This window comes from Dipodomys spectabilis, unplaced genomic scaffold (genome assembly GCF_019054845.1).
Source record: "Dipodomys spectabilis isolate Male_0828 unplaced genomic scaffold, ASM1905484v1 ptg000095l, whole genome shotgun sequence".
Classification (NCBI taxonomy): domain Eukaryota; kingdom Metazoa; phylum Chordata; class Mammalia; order Rodentia; family Heteromyidae; genus Dipodomys; species Dipodomys spectabilis.
Genome location: NW_024870772.1, coordinates 43,068,013 through 43,081,796, shown reverse-complemented (window position 1 = coordinate 43,081,796; position 13,784 = coordinate 43,068,013). Strand labels below are relative to the sequence as shown.

At 37.6% G+C, this 13,784-nt stretch overlaps 1 protein-coding gene across 6 annotated transcripts in view; it reads right to left on the bottom strand.

Moving 5' to 3' along the window:
* Nucleotides 1–2,982: 2,982 nt before the first annotated feature.
* The window catches only part of Setdb2 (SET domain bifurcated histone lysine methyltransferase 2), a 34,974-nt gene continuing 24,172 nt past the window's right edge, over nt 2,983–13,784 (bottom strand). For 4 of the 6 annotated variants that reach the window (XM_042685705.1, XM_042685706.1, XM_042685704.1 and 1 more), the window contains 5 exons: nt 13,453–13,546; nt 10,983–11,109; nt 7,280–7,617; nt 4,287–4,375; nt 2,983–3,369 (listed from right to left, as the gene is read on the bottom strand). In XM_042685705.1, the coding sequence (XP_042541639.1) occupies nt 3,252–3,369; nt 4,287–4,375; nt 7,280–7,617; nt 10,983–11,109; nt 13,453–13,546 (766 nt within the window). In that variant the 3' untranslated portion in view covers nt 2,983–3,251. Of the gene's footprint in view, nt 3,370–4,286; nt 4,376–5,438; nt 5,527–7,279; nt 7,618–10,982; nt 11,110–13,452; nt 13,547–13,784 lie in introns of those variants that run through there. The other 2 variants (XM_042685708.1, XM_042685709.1) reach the window with 2 other exon arrangements.

Here is a 13,784-nt window from a genome sequence, read left to right as displayed (position 1 = left end):
CGTTGTGGTTGAGGCTGGGACCTTCACCCCACCCTGAAACCCAGATACAAACTTCAAACCAGCTCCACCTTTTCAGAATGAATGCCCTTCTGAAAACGTGACCCACCACACCATTTGGACTAAATAGACATTTTAAAAGCCATCGAAGAATTAACGACCTTAAATCCATTTGCCAGTAGCACGTCTTTATTTAGCACCTGTGGGGTACAGAGCACTATACAAGATGAGGTTTTCAGTGCATCTGACCATCACATGTAGACAAGAGACACACAACACTACATTATATATATATTTTTAAAGTTCTGAGAAACTGTGTAATGGTTGGTTGTTGAGGAAAACTTCCAGAGACCTTGCATTTTGAGAAGGAAAAAACGCAAATTTGGAAAAGTAGAAAACAGAAACAATACTTTAAAAAGGGCAAATTGAACAGGTGTGCCAACTCAGTGTGCAAAGAATTACAGAAGGGTTTGGAAAAAGCATGAATGAGATGCTGCAGAACAGGAAAGGGGCAGACACCAGCACACATGCAAGCATTTTGTTCCCCAGGCAGTGGTATGGCCTACCTTGCTAGGTCAAAAAGAAAACCTTGAAGACAAATCTAGGGGACTCATTTCTAAGAAAACCAGAGAGGTCACATAAGGCAGAGGAAGAGCTCTTTCACATTTTTAAAAATATGAATAGACTGAGATCTCTAAGGAAAGCTTAACAGGAATGACAAAGACCAAAACACCGGGAAACAAAGCTGGGAGGTGTGAGAATATGCAGGAAAACTAGATATAATCAAGTAAACACATGTAAAATACTGCGGGCCAAGATGAGAAATTAAAGAAAAAAAACCTGAGGAGTTAAAATTATGAGACAAGGAAAAAAACACTAGATGAATTGGAAAATTAAGCCGAGGAAAGTTCCCAGAAAGTAGAACCAAAAGACAGTTGCAAATCAAGAAAAAAAAGAACCGATCTCGAGTAACTAACATTTGAATAACAGGAATTCCAGGAGAATCATTTTTTGTTGTTGTTGTTCTTGCTGGGGCGTGGGGTTTGAACTCAGAGCTTGGTGCTCTCTGAGCTCTTTTTGTTCGAGTCTGGAGTTCTATCACTTTGAGCCACAGTGCCACTTCCACTTGTTTTTTTCTGGTGGTTAACTGGATGACACTCCTGCCTGGGCTGGCTATGAGCCTCATTATTTCAGCCTTCTTAGTAGCTAAGATTACAGGTGTGAGCCACTGGCGCCCAACTGAGATGAATGTTTAAAGAAACAGTTTAAGATAATTCCCTGTATAAAGTTTTCAGATTGAAAATTTTACCAGTCACCCAGTATTAACGATGAAAATGGTCTCTTACCAGAGACTGAATATTGGGGCCAAGGAAAATACTGTAAAGCTTTTAAAGACACAAGAACTTTATATCCTGCCAAGACAGGACTCAAATATACAATGGAAACAGACATTTCAAACATGCAGTCTCAACCATTTACTTCTCATTTTTCCTTTTCAAAAGTTATACTACAAGCTGGGTGCTGGTGACTCATGCTTGTAATCCTAACCTCCTCAGCAGGGAAGCTGAGATCTGAGGATAACGGTTTGAAGCCAGGTAGGGCAGGAAAAGTCGGGAAGACTCTTTAGAGCTATTTAAAAAAGCTGGAAATGGAACTGGCTCATGTGGTAGAACACCAGCCTTGAACAAAAAACTAAGGGTCAGTTCCTAGGCCCTGGGTTTGGCCACAGTACAGATGCATGTATATGCATGCACACATGTGTTATACTATAAGTGAAAGCAAACCCAGGTTGAAATAGAATACCTCAGGTCTCTGCATGTGAAATGGACAACAAAATATTTCTTCAAAGAAATATTTCCCATACTATTCAACTTTTTTCACCTTATTTTAAGTGAATTGTTCTGAATAACTTGCCTCACTTATCTGTAGGCTGGTAGGTGATATATTTCGCTATTTTCCCTAGCTCTTTACTTTCCCATTCTTTCAAAAACTTCAGATTAAATTTTCATCTAATTTGGTATTTTTAGAAATTAGGCCCAAATTTAAAGGTTTCTGTTTACAAGGTAAACAACCCAGAATCAAGTCCAAGATAAATAAAAACTTTAAGAAGAAAAAAAGTCCAATCCTTTGGATTAGTAATTTTAATTATTTGTTTTAAAAATCAGCATTACTAATTATTAAAAATTAGTATTCCGAGGGGAAGTTCCTGGCGACCAAATACACATTTTTCTTAGGGATAAAACTGGCTTTGACACTTGGGAGTTTCCTAGTCCCCTCTAGATGATGAGAGATAGGAAACCTATAACAAAATGTTAATTCCTCTTTCTGTGTAGAAAAGCATTTGAAAATTATGCTCAAGAGATACCATGAAGCTGCTTCTGATTCTACACTCAGAACTTTTTTTTTTGGCCTGGAACAATTCCTTCCAGCCTACAGAAATTTAGCCATTTCAAGATTTCCTTTACTTATAGACAGCTTTATTCTATTAACTAATATGTTATCAGAATATTAGGGTTCCTTCAGGTTTCTACTCTTTTTGTCCAGTCTGTATTGAGGAAGGAAAAGAGGGAGAGGGGATTAATCTCAGTGCTGTCAGAATCTTACTGAAGAGCTTGCACCACACCCAAATGTTTCCTTGAGCCAGACCCAGCTTCTCTAACAAGTGTTAAAATCCTTGGGGAGGGTTATGGTGGAGCTCATGCTTGTTTAGCGTGTGTAAGGCCCTGGCATCAATATAACTTAGCAAAAACAAAAACAAAACCAAGAAATCCCCAAACACGTGGGAGTAGTACATATAAAAAATTCTCCCTCAGGTCCTACAACTGCTCATCACGTAGCTCATAATGGGAAATGATGGGTCAGGAATTAAACATCAGTTTTTGTAGGTGAAAGATGAAATTTGGCCCCTTGGGGCATAAATTAAAAAATAATGACCACAAAAAGCATTTTAGAAACAGCTGAATTCTTTTGTGACTTCTTTTTCTTAATATACAATTTACAAATAAGTTAAAAATTGTACAGTGATAAATTCATATAAAATATATTCCCATTTTATTCAGGTAAAGCTAAACAGCAGTAAAAATGAGATACCCAATGCATATGAAAATGTCCTTATTGTGTTCCTGGCATTTCTAAGTTAATTAAAATATGGATTCCCCCAATCAGGATAAACAGAGGAATTACTTTGGTGGACATCAACCTAAATTAATTCCACTGATAACTGACAGCTCTAATTTCAGGCATTATCTACATGTTTATAATATTTTTTTCCTACAATTATTAACCCCACACTGGCAGAGGATTTCCTTGTCAGGCATAGTTCCAGCTTCATAACCATAATCCCATGTTAGTTCTGTTCTTGCTTTCAAATACCTAGGAAGTAGAAGTTAAAAAAATTACGAATCACCCTAATCACCAGATGACCAAACTTGAGTATCAATTTTCACATCAACATAATTAACCATCCCAAACAATGTTCTATTATCTCTTCCAGAACCCTCAAAATAGGAATGAATTTTGTAAGAGTAGTCAATGACAGAAGGAATCCCTAAACAAGGGTGTTTTGTGAACATGAAACCTGATGTACATAAGCAGATGAGGAATTGTTTAGACTTAGAAGACACAGAACTCTGTCACTGATTCCTTGAACTCAACTGATTGAGAGATTTGACCTCAGCTATTTCAAAAATTAATGGTAACTGAGAATAGGAATAGAAATTTCAAGTATTAAATACAGTTAACATTTCTGTACTCAGATCACACTCTGATTTGGATTTTATTTTCCATGTCCTGGGTCTCCTAATATTCACAAGTTCATAATTTTCAGGATATATTACATAGTGCGTGTATGTGCTGACAAGGACTTGAATTCATAGTCTGGACACTGCCACTGAGCTTTTTTGCTCAAGGCTAGTGCTCTACCACTTAAGCCACAGCTCCATCTCTAGCTTTTCAGTGGTTAACAGGAGGTAAGAGTCTTGCTGACTCTCCTACTCGGCTGATTTCAAACTGCAATCCTCAGATCACAGCCTCCTGAGTAGATTAAAAGTGTGAGACACTGGTGAACAGCTATTCTAGTTTTTGTTTAAGTGCCTAAAAAAAATATAACAAAGAGTTCTGTAAACATAAAAAAAGTGCAAGGATTCAAAGTTCTGCTCATTAGGAACAATTTAGGATAATTGAGTAGTCTAAAATAGTTATGTGGGTCTACAGTACACACTGTTTTTATATAGTTACTTTTAGAATCTTAATTGCAGAATGAAATTGTAAAGGCAAAATCAGTTTCAAACCTGTTGGTGAAGAATGCCACCAATGGAAAATTCCTGTCGTGTGTTTCTACAAAAACATTCTGTACCAAGAGATTTGGACAACAACTATGCTGTTAAAAGACAAAAAAACAAAAAAACACAGGTCAGATATAGTGAAGTCTGGTATTTTGCTTTATAGTATAAGAATACCATTCTGTTTCCAACACATCTCACTGATTTTATTCTTTTTATATTAATATATAAAATACCAATAGCTCATGTCAATTCTAATAATAGTAGAAACCTACTAAGAAAAACCCTGTTTATATATTTTGATATCTTGCTGGCACAAATGCAAAATGTCACAAAAAATTTTAAATGGGGATAATTTGTCAAAGTTCTCTTTATCTTACATATTTACCAATACATATTTATAGAGTGAAATACAAAATATCAATTACAAATATTATATTGTATTATGGTATTAATATTTAACAATAAAAATTTTGGTATACTAGTATAATGAATATAATTAACATAGCTTACTAATATTATTGGTATTAATAAAACCATGTGTTCAAACAAATTTACTTATTACAAAATACATGATCCATGTGGAAAAAGGAGACCAGAGCCAAGTATTGGTGGCTCAGTCTGTAATCCTAGCCTCTTGAAAGGTTGAGAATGGAGGATTATGGTTTGAGGCCAGCCAGGGCACAAAAGCTTATGAGACTTTTTCTCAATTGGTAACAGGTTGTGGTGGCATGCACCTATCCTTCTAGAGCCGTAGGAGGGTGAAGAGGGTAAGTAGGATGGGGTTTAAGGCCAGCCAGGGCAGAAAAGTCTCCATGAGACTCATGTCAGAAAAAGTTGTGTGTAGTGATATTTACTTGTCACGCTAGGTATAACAGGAAGCCCCAAATGGGTGGACTGATATCCAGGTAGGAGGTAAAACCCTTTCTCAAAAATAACCAAACAAAAAAGGGCTGGAGGCATGGCTCAGCATTACAGTACCTGCTTATCAAGTACAAAGCCCTGAATTCAAACCCCAGTAACACTAGAAAACAAAAAGCTGAGTCCAGTTAAGGAAGTCAACTAGCATCTGTCAACATTTTAGTTATCCTAATGCCAGTGTTTTTCCTCCCCTATGACTATATATACACCTTGTAAAACAGAATCATCACATACATATGTATGGCACTCTTGCTCAGCTTTTTCAACTCAAGGCTTGTGTAATACCACTTCAGCCACACCTCAAGTCCATCCTTTTTCCTCCTGTTAACTGGAAGTAAGAGAATCTGAGATTTTTTCTGTTCAGGTTGGCTTCAAATCTTGATCAGAGATCTTAGTCTCCTAAGTAGCTAGGATTATAGGCATAAGCAATCCGTACCTGGCTTTAAAAAGCAAATTGTAAGATAAAGAATGTAAAATTCTATATTTTATATATAAAAAAGGGAGCGTTGGTAGACTAGGGCCAGAGTGACAGAGGCACAATTCTTTTTTTTTTTTTTTTGGTCAGTCATGTGACTTGAATTCAAGGCCTCAATGCTGTCCCTGAGCTCTTTTTCCCTCAAGGCTAGCACTCTACCACTTTAAGCCACAATGCCACTTCCGTTTTTTGAGTGGTTACAATCTAAAGGGGACTTTTCCAGGCTGGCTTTGAACTGCAATCCTCAGATCTCAGCCTCCTGAGTAGCCAGAATTACAGTCAAGAGCCACTGGTGCCTAACCTTGAGACACAATACTTAACGCAGGGCCAAAAAAATACCAAGTTTCCTCAAAAAAGAATTTTTTTTGTTCGTCATGGAACTTGAATTCAGGGACTGGGTGCTGTCTCTAAGCTCTTTTGCTCAAGGCTAGTGCTCCACCGCTTGCAGCTACAGTTTCACTTTCAGTTTTCTGGTGGTTATTGGAGATGAGAGTCTCATGGACTTTCCTGCCTAGGCTGGCTTGACCCACAATCCTCAGATCTCAGCCTCCTGGGTAGCTAGGATTATAGGTGTGATGCACCAGCACCCAGCCCTCAAAAAATTTTAATATGAAAAATAAATACAAAACTTTTTATAGCCTCGTTAAAAATAAAGAGCTATGGAGAGATATATAAGCAAGTGATTTCTCTGATGGATATAGCCACTGTTTACCCTCCCCCCAAGACTTCAAACAAGATGATGTCTTCTCCTTGTACTACCTCCATTCTAGTATACTCAGCTGTCTGCTATCTTCTCCACACATTCATCTAGCACAAGACTCACACAGAGGTTACATCTCCATAGTATTTCTTGAACAAGTCTGTCATTGCTTAATTTCAACGATGATTTCATATCTACACATTTTTTTTTAACTTGAACAGGTGAACTTGAAAACATTTTGTTATGTTAACCTTTAAATTCCCTGGGTACTGGGTATTAACTCAGGGCCTCACCCGTTTTGCTTTTATCTCAACAACAGAGACTCTTACTAACTTCCCCCACATTGGCCTCAAACTCATGATCTTCCTGCCTCTGCATTCTGAGTAACTAGGATTACAAGTGTGCACCACCATTGAGTTTTTAAATATTTTTCTTACATACCATTTCTTACAGATATTTTGTTTGCTTTTTTGGTCAGTTGGGCCTGGGCACTGTCCCTCAGCTCTTCAGCTCAAGGCTAGTGCTCCTGAGCCACAGTGACACTTCTGGCTTTTTCTGCTTATGTGGTGTTGAGGAATCCAACCCAGGGCTCATGCATGTGAGGCAAGTACTCTACCACTAAGCCACCTTCCCAGCCCTTCTTATATATATTTTTTTAAAGCAAATGTTTACTGTTATGAAGTTTGAAGTACTTTGTATCAATTCCTTTGTCCCTCACAACATTCTAAACATTATTATGCTCCTATCTTAAGAATAAGAAGCAACGCATCAAGAAGATACCACAGGCATTCACGTGGAGAACTAGAACCCCAACCCAGGGAGTCTGGCTTTATAATCTGTTAATTTATTTTTCAAGGAAGCAGAGGAAACTTGCTTAGCAATATGACTCTAAGCACCTATACTCACATTAAGGAAGCGGCCCACATTTCCTTCTTTTGAGGCATCCAATAAAAACACACTCCCCTCGTTGAACTTCATTAAAGAATCAGATGAAGTATTCTTGATTTCACTTGACAACTCTTCACAAAAGACTTGCTTGTTTTGATATGCTGAAGGATTTTCCTCTTGGGACTTTTGTATTTGAATCACAAATTTCTTTTTAATATTCTCAATATCCAATACGGCTGCTTGGTTACATCTACCTCCTTGTGGAATTTCTTCTCTACATTTAGTTATATCTATCACATTTGATTCAATCAGCTGTTTGTCTTTAGAATCTTCAAACAGGTTTGAATTCGAGTCGCCTGGTTAGACATTATTGGAAGGAATTGTTAGGAAATACATTTGGATGTGCAACAGTGCTGAGATTAACAATACTAATGAGGTGGTATTTGCTTTGTCACAATCTTTACAGTACATTAAGAGAAGTAGTATTTAATTTTATAAACAAAAACTTTGAGTCTCTGAGGGATAGAGTCTAACCCATAATTATAATGAGAATTGGGGTAACAATCCCAAATACGTTTGGCTTCTGAAGTCTACCTTCTTTCTACTATATAACTACACCTTTTGATAAAATTTTCTCACTACTTTATTTAATATGAAATCCTAACAAATTACCTTTGTTCTCTTCAACTGTAACTTGCATTTAAGTATATTCTAAACAAGTACATATGGAAGGATTAGGAGGCACCGTAGGCCTTCTATGCCAATAGAGAGGCCAGGAAGACTATCAGAGTTACTATCCGTAAGCCTCAACAACTGTTTAGGGAGGAGTTTGTGCATATTAATGTTTGATGTTTTGCCAGAGGGTCATGCAACACTTATGCCTTTATTTTTATTTATTTGTTGGTCATGGGTCCCAAACTCTGGGCCTGGGCACTGTCCCTCACTTCTTCAGCTCAAGGCTAGCACTCTACCACTTGAGACACAGCTCCACTTCTAGCTTTTTCTGTTCATGTGGTACTAAGGAATTGAATCCAGGGCCTCATGCATGCAAGGCAAGCACTCTAACACTGAGTGACCTTCCCAGTTCCCATTTATGCCTTTATAAATATTAATACTTTAAAATGGAATGAACTGGTCAATAACTTTTCCTAACCAATAATGGAAATACTTCTGAGAATATTTATGTATGAATGTATATTAGATGGAACAACTAAAATAATCTTTCTTTTTTGAAGGCCACTTATATTGTCTAACTCAAGAAACAAAGAAATTATACTTCAGTCAAAAAGTATTTGTCAGCTGAACACCAGTGCCTCACACCTGTAATCCTAGCTACTCAGGAGGCTAAGATCTGAGGATCACAGTTCAAAGCCAGCCTGGGCAGGAAAGTGAGTGAGACTCTTGTTTCCAATTAACCACCAGAAAACCAGAAGTGGCACTGTGGTTCAAGTGGTAGAGCACTCGCCTTGAGCTGAAGAGCTCAGGGACAGTGCCCAGGGTGGAGTTCAAGTCCCATGACTGACAAAAAAAAACAAAAAACAAAACCCAGAAAAATGTATGTCTGGAAATAGAGCATAAAAGCTCAGAGACAGTGTTTAGACCTTGAATTCAAGTCCCAGGATCAGAAAAATAAAAACTAGTAGTAGAATAGTTGTTACTAGAGTCTGAGAAGGAGGTGGTGGAGAGGTGGATGGCATTAGGGAGCTTTTGGGGTCTTATAACTTCTGTTATATATAGTACAGCAGGATAAGAATCATATACATTTGTTATTATACCTATTAGTTTTATATTTTATATATGAAATTATATATTTTGTTATATATAATAGTTTCACTTCAAATTTAATGCTTCAAACAAAAAGGAATGTCTTGAGGTGAAAGATACACAAGTTATCCTGTGTGATTAATATGCATCAAATACATGATACACTGTATCACATAAGCATGTAGAACTGCAATGTGTTTATTAAAAGTATTTAAAAAAGAAATTCTGTTTCTTGAAAATAAATCCTCTTAAGTCACTGCTGTTGTGGCAATTGTTCTAGAGTGCTCGCTCTCCCCATTATATGAATGTATATGTGTGTGTGTGTGTGTGTGTATATATATTTTTTTTTTTTGGTGCTGGTCCTAGGGCTTGAACTAAGGGCCTGGGTGCTGCCATTGAACGTTTTTGCTCAAGGTTAGCTAGCATTTTATCACTTGAGCCAGTTTCACTTCCAGCTTTTTTAGTAATTTATTGGAGATAAGAATTTCACACTTTCCTGCCCAGGCTTCAAACCATGATTCTTAGATCTCAGCCTGCTGTGTAGCTAGGATTACAGGTGTGAGACAGCAGTACTCATATTTTCATTAAGGGCTATAAATGGTTATATAATTTTATTTGGGTCACATGTTACATATGTTTACAGCAGCCAATGAAAATGGAAAAAGAACTAAAAGCAACAGAACTGATGTGGCTCTTGTCCACTAATAATGTAATAAATACATAATACATACCAATACATAATAGATAATAAGACATAAAATGCCTTGGTACGAGAGAATTTTTCTATCAAGGAGCTGCTGTGGCTTTCCCAATCAATCTTTCTGTTTTACTAGGTAGGAAGTGGGCTGGGGTTGCTGATTCAAGAATCTCAAAGTAAGAAGAGGCAACAATGGTTTGCCAGTTCTTACAAAGGGACATCTCTAGCCCATTGCTGGTGGCTCATGTTTCTAATTGTAGCTACTCAGGAGACTGAGATCTGAAGACTGAGGTTCAGAGCCAGCCTAGCAGAAAAATCTGTGAGATTCTTACCTCCAATTAAACACCAAAAAGTTGGGCTGGAGGAGGTGTGGCTTAAGTACTAGAGCTTCAGTCATGAGCCAGAAAGTTGATTGAGAACATGAGTCTCTGAGTTTAAGCCCCATTATTAGCACCAAAAAAAAAAAAAAAAGGAAAAGAAAAAGGGAGGGATAACTGTCAGTGAAGTCTTCCTGCTGAGAGATCCACTGAATTACAAAGATGCCAATACCTAGGTATGTTCAACTAGTAATGTTCACTGAGACAGGAGTGATAACTTTGAAAGACAAGCACTCAGAGGAATGAAATGCTGGCTCTTTGCTAAACTCATGTGGAGGATCCTGGTACTGGTTGGACTACTGAAGAATGATATATGTATCTTTTAGAGTCCAGGAGTTAGACAAAGATATAAATAGCAGCTTTGGATCATGTAGAATTAGAACTTTCTACCACACCCTTCTGTCTGGCACATATCAGGTAATTGCTGGCAACCAAATCAGAGGTCAATATAAACTTCTATAAAGGGTCAAATAGCAAATGCTTGAGAATTTACCAGACACATGGTCTTCCTTATGATTATTCAGCTATGCTGGAATAGTGCAAAAATAGAAACTATGTAAATGATTGTGGTTGTGTTTCAATAAAATCTTACTTAATTTATGGACTCAAATTATAGTTTCCTATAATTTTTCAAGTATTCCAAATGATTATTCACTTCTGATACTTTTCAACTAGGAAAAAAGGTCATGTTTTTGTGGGACAAACTTAACAAATAGAATGGTAGGCCTAATATGTTGGATTATAAACCATGGCTTGCCAATTTCTGATCTAACAAGTTATACCTTCTGTGACAAATGTGACATATTTGTTATGAAATCTGGAAAAATGACCAAGAGAGAGACTGGAGAGTTAGGCAATCACAAAGTAAACTTAAAAAGCCTACCTTGTGCTCCCCTGGCTTTCAAGACCATATGTTCTTGAGCTACTTTAAATCCACAGTTATCTTCTGAGATGGCAGACTCCAAGGAAACAAATCCCTTACAAGAAAATAAGAAAGGTATCTGTACTTCCTAGATTGGAAAAAGGTATTTAGTAACTAGCCTTTCAGGAAGTGTCAGTCTTCTAGGTTGTATGTAGATTAGTTCTGAAAAAGCCTCAAAGTTGAGCCTCAAAGGAAATCTTGAGACTAATGGAGCCAATGAGTCACTTTTTGACTACATTATACTTTTAGGCACATAAGTGCCTCTTTCATTCTTGTTATTCTCAGTCCTGAGAAATCTGGCTTCAACTATAAGTTATGTAAAGATAAAAGAAAGCTATTGGCTGGTTTCTACTTCAAAGAAAACATTAAAGTTTCTAGTCTTTATGCATTATAGCTAATAAAGTTACCTTAATTGGTAATGTTAAATTCAGAAGGGTACATATGCTTAGCATAATGCTTAGCACCCAGCTCACTGGTTCTAGTACAGTGCCAAGCATTGTGCTAAGGGAGGTTTCTGATATTTATATCTATCCTTATAACTCTGAGATAAGTAAAATTATCAGCATTTTACAAATAAATGTACATGGGCTGAGCAGCAGAGCTGGTGACCCACTAACTCAATCTTTACACAAATTATGATATTGAACAGTTATCTCTATACTACAACAAGCAGAGGGGAATTATTTGTATTAACACATACAGCAGAGTTGTCATTTTTATCTATAAGCTTTAGTGTAAGCTACTATTGTGTCTGCTACTATTGTGCTAGTTTTTTTCCTGTTTCTTTCTGGGTTTTCAAGTTTAGTCTCTGATCAGACCTCTCAGCTTAATCTGAAAAGAATAACTTCAGAGGCTATCATGTAAAATAATGCTTTTTAGACAATTCCCTTAATAAAGTTACCTCTCTTCCTTATTCTCCAATATCTCAAAACCTTCTTAACATAAATTAATGTATCACTTTTTTTTCCCCCTCTATGACATTTCATTTAATCCTCTTTTTGGCACAAAGGAGGTTTCATTGTGACATTTCCACAAATATATATGCAATGCATCCCAATCAACTTCACCTCTCCCCTATTACTTTCCCTTATCCATGTTTGCCCTTCTTTTTTGGGGAGTAGGGGTGGTGGTGAGGTGCTGGTCCTGAGGCCTGAACTCTGCGCTTGGGTGCTGTCCCCGTGCTCTTCAGCACAAGGCTAGTGCTCTACCACTTGAGCCACAGTACCACTTCGGGTTTTCTGGTGGTTAATTGGAGATGAGAGTCTTCTGGACTTTTCTGCCGGGGCTGGCTTTGAATCTCCAATCTCCTCCAATTTCAGCTTCCTGAGTAGCTAGTGTTACAGGCATGAGCCACTGGCACCCCGTCTTTGAGCTTCTTATGCAAGGCTAGCCAAAGTACCACTTCTGGCTTTCCTGAGTAGTTTACTGGAGGTAAGAATCTCACAGACTTTCCTGCCCAATCTGGCTTTGAACAGAAAGCCTCAGATCTCAGCCTCCTGAGTAGCTTCACTTATAGACTTGAGCCACCAGTGCTTAGCCATGTCTGCCCTTCTTGAAACTATTCCAGCAGATTTTATTGCTCTATTTTCACACATGCAAAAGCATGGCTATTTTCATACTTCAACCATGTTCAGCCATATTCACCCTTATTTTTAGCCCTGCCTCCTCCTGCTGGTATCCTCCCCATCAACACGGACTGATTTACCTTCCTGTCATTCATTTTCTCTTTAGTGTGTATTAACTGCAATATGACCACTTTTTTTTTTCGTTTTTTTTTTGGTCTGGTCGTGGGGCCTGAACTCTAGGCCTGGGCGCTGTCCCTCAGCTCTTCAGCTCAAGGCTAGCACTCTACCACTTGAGCCACAGTGCCACTTCCAGCTTTTTTTTTTTTTTTCTGTTTATGTGGTGCTGAGGAATCGAACCCAGGGCCTCATGCATGCAAGGCAAGCGCTCTACCACTGAGCCACCTTCCCAGCCCCACTTTTTTTTTTCTTATATCACCATTATAATAAACACAAGCTTCTCCAACAAATTCTTAACCAAATAGCTCAGTTTCAGTGGAGCAAACTATCAGTCATAACCAACACTCTTCTCATTTATCAAAGGTAGAAACATGCCAACTGCCATATAACCTAAGACATGTCCTTAGACCTCAACAGCCTATTCATTCCAAGACAACAAAAGAAGCCCTACACACAATTAAGTAATGTAAGTACTTATAACTAAGTAAAGATTATCAGGAAGAAATAATAGTTATACTCAGAAAGCCCTCATCTACTGGGTTTTATTTTTTTGGTTTGTCTTAGAGGTTTGCTACATAGCTCAGACTGGCCTCAAACTCAAAATCCTCCTACCTTACCCTCCTAAGTGCTGGAATTACAGGTATGTGTCACCATGCCTAATTTCCCCAGCTACAATTTGTAGTTTTTACCATCTTTTTCCCATTGCGTTGAAAAGTGGCTGTCTTGGATTTAGGACTTCTAATAACTGAATAAGTTCTTGAAATACTGTTAGAATTCATTTTCCTGAAAAGGGAAAAAAAAGTTATTCTGTATATCACTAAAAACTGCATTAGACTTTGAAATGACAACTATTTCACAAATGTCCATTTTGTTAGAAAGTAATCTAAGGACATTTATATCTATTGCTTCACAGGAGGAAAACATAATCAAATTTTTAACTCAGCAGTTTTTGGGAGAACCTACGAAAGATATCCAAACAGAATGCTGATACAAAAGAAAAAAAAAAAAAGGCACAGCTTAC